Consider the following 18,053-nt stretch of genomic DNA (forward strand, 5'->3'; position numbering starts at 1 on the left):
CAGGATTATGTATCAAACAAACCAAAGTCCTCAGCAGCCTACCCCTTATCAAACTACTTGTCCTATGATGTTGTTTCTGATTCCTATAAAAGTTTTCTTGCCAAATTTTCCACCTTGGTACCTGTTACCTTTAAGGAAGCTGCACAGGATCCTAGATGGATGGATGTCATGCAGAAAGAAATTCAAGCCCTTGAAGCTAACAAAACTTGGGAAGTAGTGCCTCTTCCTGATGGTAAGCATGTTGTGGGTCAAAGTGGGTTTACAAAATCAACTACTTAGCTGATGGCAGTGTTTAAAGGTTCAAATCCAGGCTTGTAACTAAAGGTTACAGCCAAATGGCGGGCCTAGACTATCATGATACTTTTCTCCAGTTGTAAAAATGGTTACAGTAAGATCTGTAATTGCTTTGGCTGCTTTCAAAGGTTGGGACATGTTCCAAATGGATGTCTATAATGCTTTCTTACAAGGTGATCTTGATGAAGAAGTATACATGTCAATGCCACAAGGTTTCACAGGTCAAAGAGGGAACATAAATTAAGTCTGTAAGTTGAAAAAATCTCTTTATGATCTTAAACAAGCATCAAAGCAATGGAATCTAAAACTCATTGAGGCTCTTATATCATCAGGATTTGTTCAAAGTAACCATGACTATTCTTTATTTACTATGAAACAAGGGTCAGACATAGTTCTAATATTGGTATATTTAGATGACTTGCTGATTACTGGGAGTAATGTGGCTCTAATTGATCAAGCTAAGGCTATTATGCATCAGAAATTTAAAGTGAAGGACTTAGGTACCTTAAAGTATTTTCTGGGAATTGAAGTGCTCAGATCCACAAAAAGTGTGTTGTTGAATCAAATAAAGTATATATTGGAGCTCATATAAGAGATGGGACTAGGAGGTTCCAGACCAGCTACCACTCCTATTGAAGTAAATCAGAAGTTAACCACTCATGAACATGATGCCACAGTGGGAATTAAAAATGATGAATTGTTGGCAGATGTAACTGCATACCAAAGGCTCATTGGCAGACTGTTGTATGTAACAATTACTAGGCCAAATATTAGTTTTGTTGTGCAGACCCTAAGCCATTTCATGCAACATCCCAAAACATCACACTGGAATGCTACTATCAGGGTAGTGAGGTATTTGAAACTGGCTCTTGGACAAGGTATTTTACTAAAGGCAAATACAATTCAAACTCTTACATGTTACTGTGATTCTGACTGGGCAGCTTGCCCAAATACCAAGCGTTCAGTGACTGATTTTGTCATTAAATTTGGTGATTCACTGATCTCATGGAAATCTAAGAAACAAGCTACAGTCTCTAGAAGCTCAGCTGAGTACAAAAGTATGGTAGCAGCAGTGGCAGAGATTACTTGGTTGCTGGGATTATTCAAAAAATTGGGAGCTGAGGTTAAACAACCAGTATGCATCTTTAGTGATAGCAAATTTGCTATGCAGATTGCTCAAAATCCCATATTTCATGAGCGCACAAAATACATCGAAGTCATTTTATTCGTGACAAAATCAAAAAGGGACTGGTGGAAGCTGTTTATGTTAACACGAGAGAACAACAAGCTGATCTTCTTACAAAGGGCCTCAGTCGACCACAACATGTTCATTTGTTAAACAAGCTAGGAGTATTGGATCTTTTACATCCTCCTGCTGGAGAGGGAGTGTTGAAATATACAATGTGATTGTCAAATTGTAAAAGTTAGTTAGATGTGCAGGTGATAGTATGCTGAGCTGGCATCAATCTATTAGAGTTAGTTAGATCTAGAACAGTGTATAAATAAGGACCATCAGTGAATGTAAATGGTGTGACAAAATATCTTCTCAATTCAGTTCAATACAATTTCTTCTTTTCTCTCTCAATGATCTAAATTCTAACACTATGCTAATTTCATGAAAACCAAAGCTTCTTAATACTTTAGTAACCTCCACATCATGCCTATGCTAATTTCAAGAAAACCAAAGCTTCTTAATACTTTAGTTAGAAAAATCTATAATATCCTATCATATACTTTTGTCATATTTTATCACCATATTAGTTGTGTTAGTTCATGTGCCAACAATCATTCAATTTTTTTTATAGTATTTTGTATTTTACTAATCAATTTGAAAAATATATTTATAAATATTAAACGACGATCAAGCCAGCGTTTCAAAAGTGATTTCGAAGCAATATGATTTTTTAGCCTATGAAAAGCAACTTTTGCTTACTAGTTAATAATAACACTTTTTTGTTTCATTAGTGGATTTGGGTAATAGGCCCAAATTTGCTTTGTTTCTCTTGTAGTTACTTTGCTATTTAATAAAAGGCTTTGCCATATTTTGATTTAAAAAAAATAATAATAATAACACTTTTGACTTTCAAAAACTTGATTAAATATGCTATTATAAGTATTATATCAAAATGATAGCATATTGTATTTTGTCGATTATTACGCCCTTCTTTGTCTATGAGTGCCTAAGTATATATTCGCTATAAGTTTTTTTTTTAGAACCTAGTTGGTCTCATATACTGTTGAATCCTGCTTATAGCCTTATAATCTTTAATACATTTAGCTAAAAGATAAAGAATAGCACAAATTAAAAAGAAGTAGGCACACAAAAGTGAAAAGCTCTTCACGGACTAAATAGTTATTCATTCCTTTAATAACTTCTTAAGCTTTAACCCCCCCCCCCCCCTCAAAAAAACCCTCTTAAACCTATTAATTAATTGTTCATTTAATAAAATTTAAATTTCCTTTAAATAGTAGTCGTACATCACATGCATGAATTAATTAGCATAATTGCCTCGTTGAATAAGCCAAGTAAAATATATAAAAAAGACACATGATGACAAGAAAAGGAATCGTAATAGGAGTGCTGACTGCTCTATTATATCCCATCTATATATATATATATATTATCGATAAATAATTAATGTAAGCACATGTTGAATAAGAACATGGCATGCCATATAGGAAAAGGCCATGGTTGTTACTTCCCATTATTGACTAATTAATTAAATTATTATTCATAATGTTTTGGCACATATATTCTTCCTTTGAAAATTATTAAAGATATTTCCTTAAAGTTGTTCTAACAATGACCTCTCACCTAAATTTAAACATTTCTTTAGCTTATTATTTTCCTTTTCCATTCTGTAACGGCCCTTGTAATTTCTTTGCAAATACACAAGGGTAATTTCCAATTTCCACGTAATTTTATTCTTTTTTTGGCAAATTTTAGCCAATATATATAAAATCAATGTGTACATTATAACGCTTACAGTCAAGTAGGCGATTTTTTTTTAAGCCGTCCACCTAAAAATGTTAAGATCCATCTGAAAAAACATAGGTATTACATTTGGAGATTGGGAAAGGAAAATATATAATGAAAAGAGAGACGTAAAGTTAGAATTCACGTATGATAAGATGATATTTACTAAAATGTTAGCCTCAGTTTATTAAAATTCACTTTTGATTATTTAATTTGATCACTTTTTTAGTGGAGCTATTTATTCTTGACAGTCTAATTCATAAATGTATACGTATAACTTCTGGATATATTTTTACTAAAATTAAGTGCACAATAGATAAGTTCAAAAGGAAACAAACTATCATACGTTTGAACAATTATTCGTATCTGTTTACTATTCACAATCTTTTATTTTCTTTTATCGAAAGAAATTAAAGTTTGTACAAATCATTGTAACGTATTTTCAGCAAAAATGAGCAGTACTCCTCCGTCCCATATTAGAAGGACATTTTACTAAAAATATTTGTCTCTATTACTTGATCACTTATTAAATTATGATAGAATTAATTAATTTTTTCTCATTTTATCCCTACAATTAATATGGCTTTGGAAGTTTAAACAAATTTTGAAGATACAAAATTTCTTTTTTTCAAAAGGCTAATTAATGCTCCCTTCGTCCATCTTTTTTTGTCCACTATACTATTTTGGGATGTCCTACAATACTTGTCCAATATATAAAATTAATGAATAATTTACCACTTTGTGTCTATTTTACCTTTACTATTCATTTTTCATTGTTTAGATAACTTATATTTAATAAGGATGATTTGATGAAGTTATACCTATCATTTTGTTGCTTCTTAGAGCTTGTTTGACATTGTTGTTGGGAGGTCAGAAACATTTATTTTGAGAAAAAAACATTTAATTAAAAAATTAAGTGTTTGACAAATCAATAAAAGTGTTTTTAAATGGAAGCAGAAACATTTTTTCTGCTATTGAGAAGAAAATTTATGTTCTTTTAAAAAAGCAGAAACAGAAAAAAAATTATTTTTCTCAAGACTAAAATATCCTTTTCATATATACATATTTATCAATATATTTCTTATTAATTAATTAGCATATTTCATAAATTTGATTAAATTTCATTCAAGAATTTTATTTTTAAATTTTTATATAATAAATTTTATAATTTATTTTACGTTTATATATTATATATTATTTTATGTATTATTTTGTACAATTAGAACAAGGTAACAATAATATTTTTACAAGATTAAAAAAATAACAATTAAAGATTTCAGCCTCCCAAAAAGGTATAATATTGATTGAATATTTAAACATGTAAATTTTAATTTTAATTAAAATGAAAATTTAATTAATAATTTATAATAGATATTTAAAAAAATTTCTCTCTATAAAATAATTTTAATATTAGAAGTACATTTATAGTTGTCATTTTTTGTAATTTGACTCTTACAACACTTTTTTTTTTAAAAGGTTAGCAAACACAATTTGTGAAAACACATTTCAAATAAATTAGCCAAACACAATTTTTTTTTTCAAAAGAACTTTTCTAAAAAGACATCTTAAAAAGAGCTTCTAAAAATAAGTTATGTTTAGCCGCAATGCCAAACATGCTCTTAATTTATGTGTGAAGTCAATAGTGAACAACTATTATTGGACAGAAAAAATATGAACAAAAAGCAAAACAATAAAATTGATAAATCTATTAATAATTTTGTAATCACTATGTAAAATAGAAAATACCCATGTAATATGAGATGGAGGGAGCATCATTTAGTAAAACAATTAGACAAAGTTTCACAGGGTGTCAACTGTCATGTTTAATTTTTTTCCTCATAGAAAAAGCAAGTAATTTTTGTTCATCCTTCTTTATTTTATTTTTTTGTGTCATAGAAAATTGAAGATATATTATTGCTTATTTGTGATTGATTTTAATTTGTTTGATTAGGGCTACTGCAAAAAGTTTTGGGCTGGCCTGGGAAATTATTGGGATTTGTATCAAAATAAATGTTCGTTATCAAATTTGAAGTAGCAAAAATTACATATAATTTGGACTAAATTTCTGACAAGACAATTTTTCAAACACTCATGGTAATTGTCAAATATTTTTGACAATAGTATTAAATTACGATACAATTTTGCAAAGGGAAAAGATTTGATATATTCCTTAACTTTACAATTTGGAGCTGATATACACATTGTTATAAAAGTGATATATACTTTTACCTTTATAAAAGTGGCTCACATATATCTTTTTCATCTAACAGAAGTGAAAAAATAATTTTAATTTTTTTTTTTACAAAATAAATATAGGAATATGTATGATCCTTCTAACAAAGCTCAGGGTATATTTGATCCTTTTTACACAAGTTTTTTTTTTATTCAACAACTATTTAAGTTTTAATTAAATATCTCCTTAATAGATCTATTTTTTAAAATGATTATTTGATTTTCCTATTCTTATTTTTTTTCATCTTTAGTGTAAAGATATGAGATAAAAAGAAGTATGAATGAAAAAGCGAAAAAAAAATTGTCATTTACTTTTTGTATTTGTAAAATTTTTTTGGGACATCTATAATAAATTATACAACAAAATAAGTAAAATAAATAAATTTAGCAATCAAAACAGCTAACCCAAATTAGCCTTTGAATAAAAAAAATCATTTTTTAAACATATGAGAAAGGATCAAATACTACATGAATTAAAACTTACAGAAAATATAAAAATTATTTTTTGCACTTTCATTAGACCAAAAGACTATATCAGAGCTATTTGTATAACAATAGAAATATATACGAGTCATTTCTATAATAATGGATATATCAGCTCAAAATAACAAAACTAAGGAATATATTAGGCTCTTTTCCTATTTTGTAATAAAAACTTGCAAGTTGCACAGGGACGGAGCTACAGCCATCCAAGGATGGTTAGCTGAACACCCTTCGCCGGAAAATTATATCATATAGAGTGGTCAAATTCTGGATTTAAGGGATAAATAATTAATGTTGAACAACCTTGACATAAACTCTTCCGTGGTGCAATGGTTAAGCATGTTCATTTCCATCCCAGATGCGCGGGTTTGAATCCCACAGAGCGCACAAGGTTTTTAGTTTTATTTTGAGAGCAGAACACAACCTCACACACCATTATTATGTTCCTCGAGTTTCTTACCATTATTATGTTCATCGAGTTTCTTAATTATTAATGTTACAATTTTAATAATATAGAGTAACATATATGTACATTATTTTAATTTTGAATATTTAGATATCATGTATTTCTAATTTTTATCTAGGATATAATGCACCTTCGAATAGTGAAAACAACAAAAGCCAACATTTTACTTTAAAAATTTGTGTTTATATATGTTAACAACTTTAAACCCAAAGCTAAAATCAATACATGCGTTTTATCTTCTTCTTTTTAAAACAAATAAAAATTCTACTGGTGTGATTTATGTTTCGTAAAGCTAGACGCATTTGTTCTATCAATATTTCACTTTAAAAACAATAATCATATATTTTTATCATGTAAAATCAATGCATCAAAAAGAAAAGAAAAACTCGATTGTTTATATTTGATATTGACAAATGTTGAGATCGTTCATGGTAGAATCCCTAGGTTAAACAAATAACATTCAACTCACTTATTTTTTTAAAAAAAATCTTAAACACTCTTGATGAAATTTCTGGCTCCGCCACTGAAGTTGCATCCCTATTTCTATAAGAGGGCTCCATTTCCTTGTGTTTCAACTTGACTTGTAGCAGACTCCCACTTGCACCTGCTTTTAGCAACTACTTAGGTCCCTAAATTTTTCACCAAAGAGGTGAAATTTCAGTAATCAACCAATTGAGTTTTTTAAAATCTCCGATTAGAAAATATCTAACGTTGCGTCGAGAGGTCATTATTGTATAAATGCATAGCTATAAGAAAACGCGTTAATAGGAGCATGTTGCTCTCTGCTGACACAAATCATTGTCCCATCAAAAAATTGAAACAGTTGAGTGGAAACTTCATGCTGCTTTCACATTTCATACAAACTAGATTAGCTGTTGGAAATTTTGAATACATAAAGCTGGACTTCATTGTTCTATGTACAGTGGAAAAGGAATGTTACAAGTAAAGGAAAAGAAAAACTAGAAAATGACTGACTGGGCAAAAAGTAGTTGACTGAACATAAAAAGATATAGACATATAAATCAGAGGCTGGCTACTGGGAAAATTGGCCCTAAAAATGTGGAAATTTGAAACCATTTCAAAAGTCGTAATCTATGTCCGATGCATTCTGAGAGCCAGAACGTCGTACCAGATGTCCTTGCTCGTCATATAGGTCAAGGTTCTCACAGGGGGCGGGGAAGACAGTACCTATAACACGACCTTGAACGTGAGAACACTGAAATATGTGTTTCTTCTTGTATGTTATCCCAACTGACATATCTCTGATAGTTATATTTTTCACTGGAATTTCAGAATTTCCATGGATACGAACGGGTACACGAACTCCCTCACCGTGTATCGACGTGTAGCTTATGTCCTCTAGTACTGGTAGAGCTTTGGGATTAAACTCCCCAGCAGGATGTTCATTGTAATCTGTCTTGATGACGATCCCCACCCTAACGTTTACAAATGTCAAGTTCCTGTATGCTATGTGTCGTACATATCCTCCTCTGCCAGCTGCTGTTTTGATGCGAACAGCACGCCTTGAGTTCCAAACATGTACGTTTTCCACAGTGACATTTGACACTCCACCAGACATCTCACTTCCTATCGATATGCCTGCACTGCATATTGTTCAACCAATGTGAGCGCCATGCAATGTAAATGGTGTTATTCTTTATGATTCTAACGTGCTATGTTGCCAGATTCTTTTAACAAAGGCTCAAGATGAAAACAAAAAGTTGCATCTCTTCAAACCAAAGTTACTAATTGTCAGCAGATTAACAATATCAACAGCAATGAACATTTTCCCAAATATACCGAAAAAAGAAAAACTAATGATTTCCTTCCTCAGATAATGTGTTGAAATGCCATAGGTGCAATTGTTGTCAGAAATATCCAGGTCATAAAAACAAATGTAAGTGCACTTGGAAACCTCACCTGACCATTGAACGAACTACAAGATTTCGGATGACTATATTTGTTGAAGGCCGTCCATAAGAAATCCCATACTGATCCCAACCACTCTTTATTGCAATGCCATCATCACCAACACTGATGTAACAGTTCTCGATCAACATATCTTCGCATGAATCTGTCCAGACCATACTAAAAACATCAAGAACTCGCACCGAATAAGAGGGAATAAGTAAACAATAAAGAAGTATGTATAGTGTATCAAAGTCTATGAGAATAATATCATCCTAAGAAGAACTCTGGTTCAGCAGGCTTGCAAGAATTTTTGCATATTAAAATCTCAGAGCTTAATTCTTATTCCCTATGAAATGATAAACCAAAAAAAAAGCACAAATCGCCTCTATAAGCAGGTTAAACAAATTATCTTCGAATATTTTAGCGTACTTATTATTGATTTCATTAAATAATAAAGTTCACGAGAAAATCAATAAAATTTAGTCTAGAAATGTTATTGTTCACAGCTGACAGATATATAATGCAGACTGATCCTAATCTGCAGATAAAAAAAGTGATTACTAGCTCAAAGTTTTCTATTGTCTGCAATGATGACATATTGAACATTCACCTGGATCTATGCCATCAGTATTCGGAGCGTTGAAGATGGGTGCCAGAATTGTGACATTCTTGATTGTTACATTTTTGCAGTCATATGGATGGAGTGTCCAAAACGGAGAATCACGCAATGTTATATTAGAGATCACAATGTCACTAGACCACATTATCTGGACAAGCGGCCCTCTGGTATTGTTAAGAAGCCTCTGCTTGTACTTCTTCCACCATGCTTGACCCTGCCCATTAATGGTACCATTATGCCCTGTTACCAGGAATATGTACAGATAATCAGATTGAGTTGGTTAGCTTCATACTTCAGCGAAAAATTCAAAACATTTCACTATTCAAAATCTGTAAACAATAACTTTGTGCATGATGCGGGAAAAGTTCATGTATCATCACATCACCTAGTTCACTGCTGAACCTTTACGGATACAAGCAATAGATCTGATATAAAATATTGATATGTTTGTGAAGAAATAATCCAATACTTATCCATACGTAAAGTGAATAAATTTTATTTGTCAAATATGACAAATAAATTTCGGAGTGAAGTAGTGTCACTTCATTTGATCCCGAAATTTTTTGGATCAGCAGCTTCACCCTGTGTCCCCCTAATTAATAAACCAATAACCAGTCAATGCAAAGAAGAGTTTTTCTTCAGCAGTGTGGATGGAATATCTGTAATTTGAACACCAGCCACGGACACTTCCGGTACAAAAATTATAACAATGCACATTGACCTGCCACGTGATTGATCTCAATGATTCACAATCATTGTAAAACAACAAAAGTAACATAACAACTCCTCAATCCCAAGCTAGTTCAGGTTGGCGTGAATCCTCAATATCTGTTTCGATCCATTTGGACCCACTTCATTCCAATACTACGCAGTGGATTTAGTCACTAGCAATAATAATGATGACAATATAACTAATATAGAAATACATCACTATTTTCAACAACTTGGAAACTATGGGAACTTCACATTGCAAAATTCTTGCTGTTTTGGGTGAAGTTACAGGGTCAGTTTGACAGTCATAAACGTTCAGAAACAAGTCGCTAACCTGTGATTACAACATCTCTGAGATTCTGGCCATGGATTAAACTTCCATAGCGTGGTCCAATATGTTCTCTCCCATATCCATATGAAGGCAAGGGAGGCATGAGAGGCCAGTACTTCTCATCCTGTTGAGCATCACAGATACAAAGAGAAATACAGAAATGTCATAAGCTCAGCCACTTGAAATAAAACAAAATTAGATATAGTTTCAGCAATGAGAAATATGCAAAATGATGGGCCAATACGAAAAAGTTATCAGCTAATTTTCTCAATGAATAAATGTCTCTAATTGTAAAAGAACAGAGAATGCCACCATACAACAACAACAAACCTAGTGAAGTTCCACAAAGTGGGGTCTGGGGAGGGTAGAGTGTACACAAACTATAACACTACCTCATGGAGGTAGAGAGGTTGTTATGGGAGACCCTCGGCTGAAGTTCATCAATCCCAAATAAAAGAAGAAAAAAACAGTGGAGAAAGCATAACGGTGAATAAGAAAATAGTACAAAATCTACAGGAGAGAAACAATAACAAAAGCAAAATAGTGTGATAATCGGAATACAATAAACAACATATTAACAACATATTGCAAGAACTACAAGGACACAACTAATCCTACACCAGACACTAAACCTTCGCAATGCAACACAACACTCTACCCCTACTACCCTTCTACCCTAATACGCAACCTCCACTCCTTCCCATCTAAAGTCATGTACTCGGTAATATGAAGATGCGCCATGTATTGTCTAATCACCGCTCCCCAATATTTTTTCGGCCTACCCCTACCCCTACACCACAGCGTACCCCCTACAACCAGTCTCTCGCACCTCCTCACTAGGGTGTCGACACACCTCCTCTACACATGCCCAAACCATCTCAGTCTCACTTCCCTCATCTTGTCCGCCATAGAGGCCACTCCCATAGAGAATGCCACTATATTGACAAAAATTGCAGTCCCTCCATTAGGACTTGAATCCCTTTTTCTAACTTTGCACAGTCATTAGTATTAGAGTTGCAAACTGCAAAAATGCCTAATATAAGGTGGTAGCATGGAGGCCAAAGTATTACTTTTTGTAATGGAGGAAAAAAGTTGAACTGGCAAGGATATTAAAAGGCACTCCGAGAAACTTTTCATGGATTATACTTTCCAAGAATGTGTGTTATCCTGGCATGGACAAAATAAGAAGCCGGGCCTCTATGTTGCTCAGACCCTGCAATATCCTTGCTGCAGCCTGCACCCAAGTTGATCCAACACAATTTGGTTGTGGGTGTGGTCAACATAACAAGAGTGCTTTAACTATGCCTATTGCCAATAAGTATAGGTTGATAGGGCATTTAGATTGATCTAGGGTTTATGTCACACACACACACACACATGTAAGGTAACACTTCGCTGTTATACGAGATAACTTATTAATAAAGTATTAAGTGTTTATAAAGAATTTAGTTATACTAGCTTTAATTTAATAACTTCAATCAATTGTCAAAAAATAAACTTATGTAGCAGTATACATCTATAAGTATACCTACGGATTAATGACACACATAGTGCTTCAACTAATTCAACTCACGGATTTTATTCTCACTAACTGATGGAGTTAAACCACTCCGAAGGATATGAGTCTGATTTGAGCATCATGACCATCATTGCTGAATTATTATCAAACTCCTCTAAATTCCTATTACAGTATTACTTTCTTTTTTGTATGTGACTAAGTACCTTCGACGGAAGTCTTCAAATTTGCTCGCATTCGGATCCCTTTCCCTAAGGATCCATAAAAGCTTCTATAGTTCCGAACTTTAAGAAAGGAGGGTAGACCAAGGCAGATAAAAGAGTTAGGATTTAACAGATACCTCCATCTAGCGACACCTTTGGTTGATGATTTCTATGATTTCTAAACAGAACTCCCTGCATTAAAGTCTGTCTGAGCTTCCTGCAAGGGAAGGTAGAGGAAAGGGAAGAAGAAGCACTTCTTTTCATGGTGTTAATTTTTCTTAATTTCAGTGTGAGTTGCTATTTTTGAATTGCAGTGATATGTAATCACTAGTGTGTGATTTACACACACTTCTTTTGTTGGCTGATTCTTGGTCAAGTGTCAAATAGGTCACACCCATGTTGAGATGTCTAAATGAAAATTTGAGACAAGTTAGGGGGTTGTCTATGTATTTGGACAAATATAAACCACCTTTTTGTTAAATCTCACTACTCAGAGGCATAATGGAGATCATGCAATAGAAGTTCACCTTGAGTAATGGGACAATCGGGGTTTGATAAAATAGCAAAAAGACCAAACAGCTTTGAATGATAGAAGTTCAAAATTCAAACTATTTTGCAAGAAGTAGGTAATGGTCTAGAAGGCCTCAAGCAAATCACAGTTTGGAAGAGCTTTAGAATATAACCATTCTACAGGTGGAAGAGGAGAAGAGCTTTTCCCAAGGCAATCTGTGATCTTGCTATTTACCATTGTTTTTATAAAACCAGATTGGCTGAAGAAGAGAGCCAAATGATTGATATGTTTGACATACAAAATAAAATATCTTAAGTAGATTAAGGTGATACTCTATAGCCACCAAGCCAATCACTAATATACCTTGAGTTTGACATAAGCAGGGAAGTCTTACCCAAAGGATAAACCTTGGTGTCAAAAAGGAAAATAGCTACATGACTTTTAGTAGTCTCTAGGCAAATAGCTACATCCTTCCGTCGTTAAATAGATGTATTTAAGGATGTCCAACGTAATAATGGTACTCGAGGTCGGAGATGGACCAACTTATAGGAAGGTCAATGAGGCAGAATATTTTTGCAGGACTAAGCCCTGTTTGTGTCTTGTTAAGAATTCTCACATCGGAAAAGGGATGGGAATTTGGTCTCTATATGGACTTGGACAATTCTCCCAAATGTTTTGGCATCTTCCACAAATGTTTTTGTTTTCATGTCCAAACACATTTTTCTGTTTTGATTTTGGAAACAAAATAGAACTATCAAAATAGACATGAAGTTTATTCTCACAATAAGCCCAAAGACCAAAACACCAAAAGAAATTAAAAAAAGAAGCAAGAATAGAAAAAGAGAAAAAAATGTTAAAGGTATCGGGGAACTTGACTCACAGACACATGGTGATCTTAGTAGGAAAAAATACAGTCTGCCTATAACATTGACACAGAATGTCAAGCCCAAGATCACATACTTGAGAAACCATCCCCTCAGCTATATGCATGCCTTACCTCGATGATATATTAATATGAAAAGCATCATATATGACCAGCTACAATTTCCAGTTAGTTCAAAAGTAAACCTACAACAGAACCCTCCCATCTGTAACCACACTTATCAACAGGAATTAAAAACTTTAAGCAGTAAAAACTGGAGGGGGCGGAGGAAATGATAGAGGCAATATACACATGCAGCAACTGGAAATTTGACATCATCAAATCCTTTTAATTTGGACTAAGCAAAGAAAAAGATCATGTCTCAACTCTTATACCACACATGAGCCAAAATACATAGTCAGCGCAGGCAAACGCTGCAACAAACTCGGTTCTTAGATCACTTAATCCACTTATTTTTGGATAACAATCACAAGGAGTTGTCAAAAGCTCAGATGGATAACAAGATCATAAGGAATCTAAATCGAAGCAAGATCAAAAACCATGTAACACATAGAAGACATTGAAGAGAAAGAATGAGGAGAAATAACCAGCAAGTCACTCCATACAGAGTATATAAAAAGAGGTGAACTATAAGACTGCCAATACAAAGAACCTATGGAATCATAAATCAGAGACAGACCACACTCCCTGCACCACCTAGGCATTGAAGAGAAAAAAAGAGGAGAAACAACCAGAAATTCAGTACATATAGAGAATATTAAAAGAGGTGAGTTATAAGAGGAGAAACAACCAGAAATTCTGTACATAAAGAGGATATTAAAAGAGGTGAGTTATAAGAGGAGAAACAACCAGAAATTCTGCACATAAAGAGAATATTAAAAGAGGTGAACTATAAGTGAACACTGAAACAGAGAACCTATGGAATCATAAATCAGAGATAGATCAGTCTCCCTGCACCACCTATGCATTGAAGTAAAAGAATGAGGAGAAACAACCAGAAAAATTAGAGATTATTAAAAACAGGTGAACTGAGCCAAAGGCCAAAGCAGAGACCCCAAAGATCTATGTTGATGCACCATGCAGATAATGCAGGTGCAGCTGGGATGTGACCCAAGAAGTGGTTGTAAAAGCAGTTAATATTCATAAATGAGGCATGATTCAGAAGTTTTCAAACTACAGTCTCCAGTGGGATTATATTCCATCTGTCCTATCAATTAGTCCTGTTGTCCTCTTCATGCTACAGAGCTCTAGTCCAATTATGATATGTTTCAGAATATACTGCATCCTTCCTATTAGATTAGTCCTAATTTGACTCGCAACATAAGAGAAGTTGGGAATATGTGTTGTTAAGTAATTGATCAGGGAACATGTGGGGGTTATACATAGCATTTTTATATTATTGAAGAATACAAACATGAGAGTGTTCAATAATTTTGTTCAACCTTCATAAGACTCGAGAATTCAAGACCATTTAACATAGAAAATTTAAGTTTTATACTTATATTGAGATCTCTCCCTAGTATACTAACTATAAACAATTATGTTTATTTTTTGCCACTCCTATCCGTGTATACAATCCAAATTATCATCTTAAACTCCAATATAATCAAGTGGTGTCTCACAAATGGGACAAAGGGATCAGTTGAAAAGTTAGTTTGTTAGATAAAAGAACATCTAATCAGAATTTAAATTTGACTCATCCAAATGAACTTAGAAATTTTAAAATTCAAAGTTGTATAAAATAATGATATTATTACTGTTGAGGCAAATAAATTAGTTGATTTATTCCTATTTGCCTAAGTCATAATGGTAGAGTTGCATGGTACATGTATTGGTGGGAGGATGCAGGTATACAGTGGAAAAATCAAGGTTCTCTCAGCTGGCCGTGCACCACCAATATGAAAAAAGTTGAAAATAATAATAAAGATATTATTAAGCGGAATGGTCTTAAACATTATGAGAAGCATATAGAATGTATTAAGATTTTTCTATTAGAAAATATTCTTTTTAAGGAAAGACGACTTATTTTGGTAGACAAAAAGTGCAAGTACGAGATATAATAGGACAAAGAGAGTACTTTCAAGAGATTAATGAGATCTACTCTTCTATAAAGTTGGACCAATTATTAGACTTCTCTTGTTGCCTTCTTCCTTCAAGTACTTAATCAGTTATGAATAAATTAGAGGTACAAGTTTATCATTTTTCAGTTTAAAAAGATATTAGAAGTACAAGTTTGCTAAGGATTAGGGAGTTATGGACATCTTTACACTAAACAACAGGGTCTGCAACTTTATATTCCATTTGCATTTTCTTTATGAAAAAAAACTCCATTTGCATTTGGCTTTGACCATTTAACTTCAGATTTTCTGAAATCTAAAGTTTTACCTTTAAACTCAAGTGTGTTATCTTCCTTTGTTCTTCTGCTAGCTAGAGACAAACCTATGGATTTATGATTATAATAGTTGCTAAACATAAATGAATTGGAAAACAGAGTAGAATCAGAAGTTGAAGAATATAAACAAAGGCAAGTGGAAAAGCCATAAGTTATGACCTTATCAACTATGAAAAAAGAAATTCATGATGAATTAAGGCAGATGAGTTAAGATGTATTGGAGGTAACATATACCAAAATAGTTCTACACATATTAAGGTGATAGGAACATATGCCAACAACGAAAGTACATAACAATGAAGGTGGAAAGCATACCACAATTATACACATAGAATTCCTATCAAGCATCATGGATGTTCTAATGCAATGTAATCTAACCAACAGTAGAGTTCTCCAAGTGTTTGGTTGATGTCAATAGAAAAAGAGTCTTAGCATAGATCCACTACAAATAGCTTCTCCGAGATCTCCATCTACAACTCAAGATAGGAAACTGTTTGATCCTCACTTTTCGAAAAACCAAGTATGAGACACAACAAAACAACAACAACATACACAGTGAAATCCCACAAGTGGGGTCTGGGGAAGGTAGAATGTATGCAGACCTTACCAAGTATAAGACACATGACACATCCACCATATATAGCATATACAGTTGCACAATTTCTCAACATCAAATCATGTGTAGCAAGCTTGTCTACCACAATCAGCAAAAGTTCATAAACAGTAAACTATAAGCAATTAGCAGTTAATTTCTACTGTGCAGCATTCAAAATTCACAACTTTTAAACATTGACAGATGAAGAGAGTACTTACATCAATACCCAATATCACAGCTCCCTCAGCAAGGAAGAGAGTCATATGACTGGTAAGATTAAACGGCGCCGTTAACCAATATCCAGGTGGCACATTAAGCTGTCCACCACCTTTCTTACCAAGCTTAGAAATAGCCAATACTGCCCTCTCAAACGCCGCCGTATTCAATGTAACGCCGTCACCAACCCCTCCAAACTCCGTCAAATTAAACGCCACCGTCCTTAGCTTCGGCATCTGACTCACCGGGAAATCCCGCCGGAAAAACAATATTCCGGTAGTAGCATCCCTTTGCCACAATAGAACAGAAAATATAACGGCGATCCATAGAACAGTCAAAAGGGTTTTGGGGTTAGAGAATAGTGACGTGATCCATGGACGTGGGTGATGGAATTGAGTCCACCGGGATGAAGAAGACGATGGCGTTAGAGTCTCAACCATAATGTAGAAAATCGAATTTCAAGGTGAAGATAGGAGAAATGTGATTGTGTGCATGAAAATATAGTACTACGAACTAGCAAAAACAATAATGTGAAGTGAATTATCAGAAGAAAAAAATTAGAGAATTTGGAAGGTGAAGTGTAGTAGTCTGGATCAGTGAGATGAAGGGGTTAGGTAAATGGTGATGAATTGCATTCTAAGGAAAAATGTATCTCTTTAAGAAGCCTTAATTTGAAAACAGTTGGTGTTATGTTCATTTTGATGCTACTTGCATTACTGCTGACATGTGGCTATACAATTTGCCCTAATCGAAAAATGTTCACTTAACTATAATTATAATATTTGTTAATATAATATAATTTTGATTATATATATCTCATGCCGATAGATAAGGGGAGCCAAATTCGTAAATTTTAGTTAAATTTGTTTCGAAATAATTGACTTTTTTTCAAAATGAATACTTCTTTGTCAATTTTCCCATTACTTCGGATTAATGACATATTAGTTAATAGTGGAAAGGGTCAAAAATACCATTTATTGGTTATGTTTTTCTCTAATTATATTAAAGGGCTAGTAAATATACTCATGCTATTACCAAGTTCATAAAGAAAAAAAAAAATTAACACTTTTTCATCATGATAAGGTTAGAGTCCATGTAGCCTAATATTTAGGTGAAATAGATATCATTAGGGGTGTACATAGCCGGATTGGTTCGGGTTTTTCAAATATCAAACCAAACCATTTATGTCGGATTTTTAAATTTATAAACCAAACCAAATTAATAAAACTCGGGTTTTTCAATCTTGGGTTTTTTCGGGTTTTTCGGGTTTTTCCGGTAAAGTATTCATATAACATATAATTTACTTGTACTTCAAATATTTCTTTAGTCCTACCAAAATACAATTATCTAAGATGTTTCTTAAAAATATAACACAATATGATATGATTAATAACACTAAAATATCCAACAAAAATAATAATAATGAAATCGCGTAAAACAATTATTGCGAATTAACAAGTCATAATGAAAATGATCATAATTTAAAAGTACTAAATCATGCTAAAATTAAGCTTAATAAGTATTAGTTACATGACTAAATATCAAAGGAAATTAAAATTAGATTATGTATTTTAATTGTCTAAACCAATGTAAAACTAAAGAACAAATATTCAATATTATTGTCATTCTTAGTGTTGAATTGATTTTCTTTTTGCATTAGTATTAATTTGATTTTGATTTAAGCTTTATTATAATTACCAACATATGTGGACT

At 33.0% G+C, this 18,053-nt stretch overlaps 2 protein-coding genes across 4 annotated transcripts in view; both read right to left on the reverse strand.

Annotated features, from left to right (window-relative positions):
- The window catches only part of LOC125835590 (protein TIFY 10A-like), a 713,864-nt gene that overhangs the window by 29,698 nt on the left and 666,113 nt on the right, over positions 1-18,053 (reverse strand). The gene's annotated exons all lie outside the window — the stretch shown is intronic.
- Positions 7,280-16,984, reverse strand: LOC125835583 (probable polygalacturonase). Its single transcript, XM_049514698.1, has 5 exons — positions 16,343-16,984; positions 10,028-10,148; positions 8,974-9,222; positions 8,373-8,526; positions 7,280-8,056 (listed from the first exon to the last, which is right to left on the reverse strand). The coding sequence occupies exons 1-5, from the start codon at positions 16,778-16,780 to the stop codon at positions 7,531-7,533; spliced, it is 1,488 nt and encodes a 495-aa protein (XP_049370655.1). The 5' UTR covers positions 16,781-16,984; the 3' UTR covers positions 7,280-7,530.

This window comes from Solanum verrucosum, unplaced genomic scaffold, assembly GCF_900185275.1.
Source record: "Solanum verrucosum unplaced genomic scaffold, falcon-dt-bn FXZP01000040.1, whole genome shotgun sequence".
Lineage (NCBI taxonomy): Eukaryota > Viridiplantae > Streptophyta > Magnoliopsida > Solanales > Solanaceae > Solanum > Solanum verrucosum.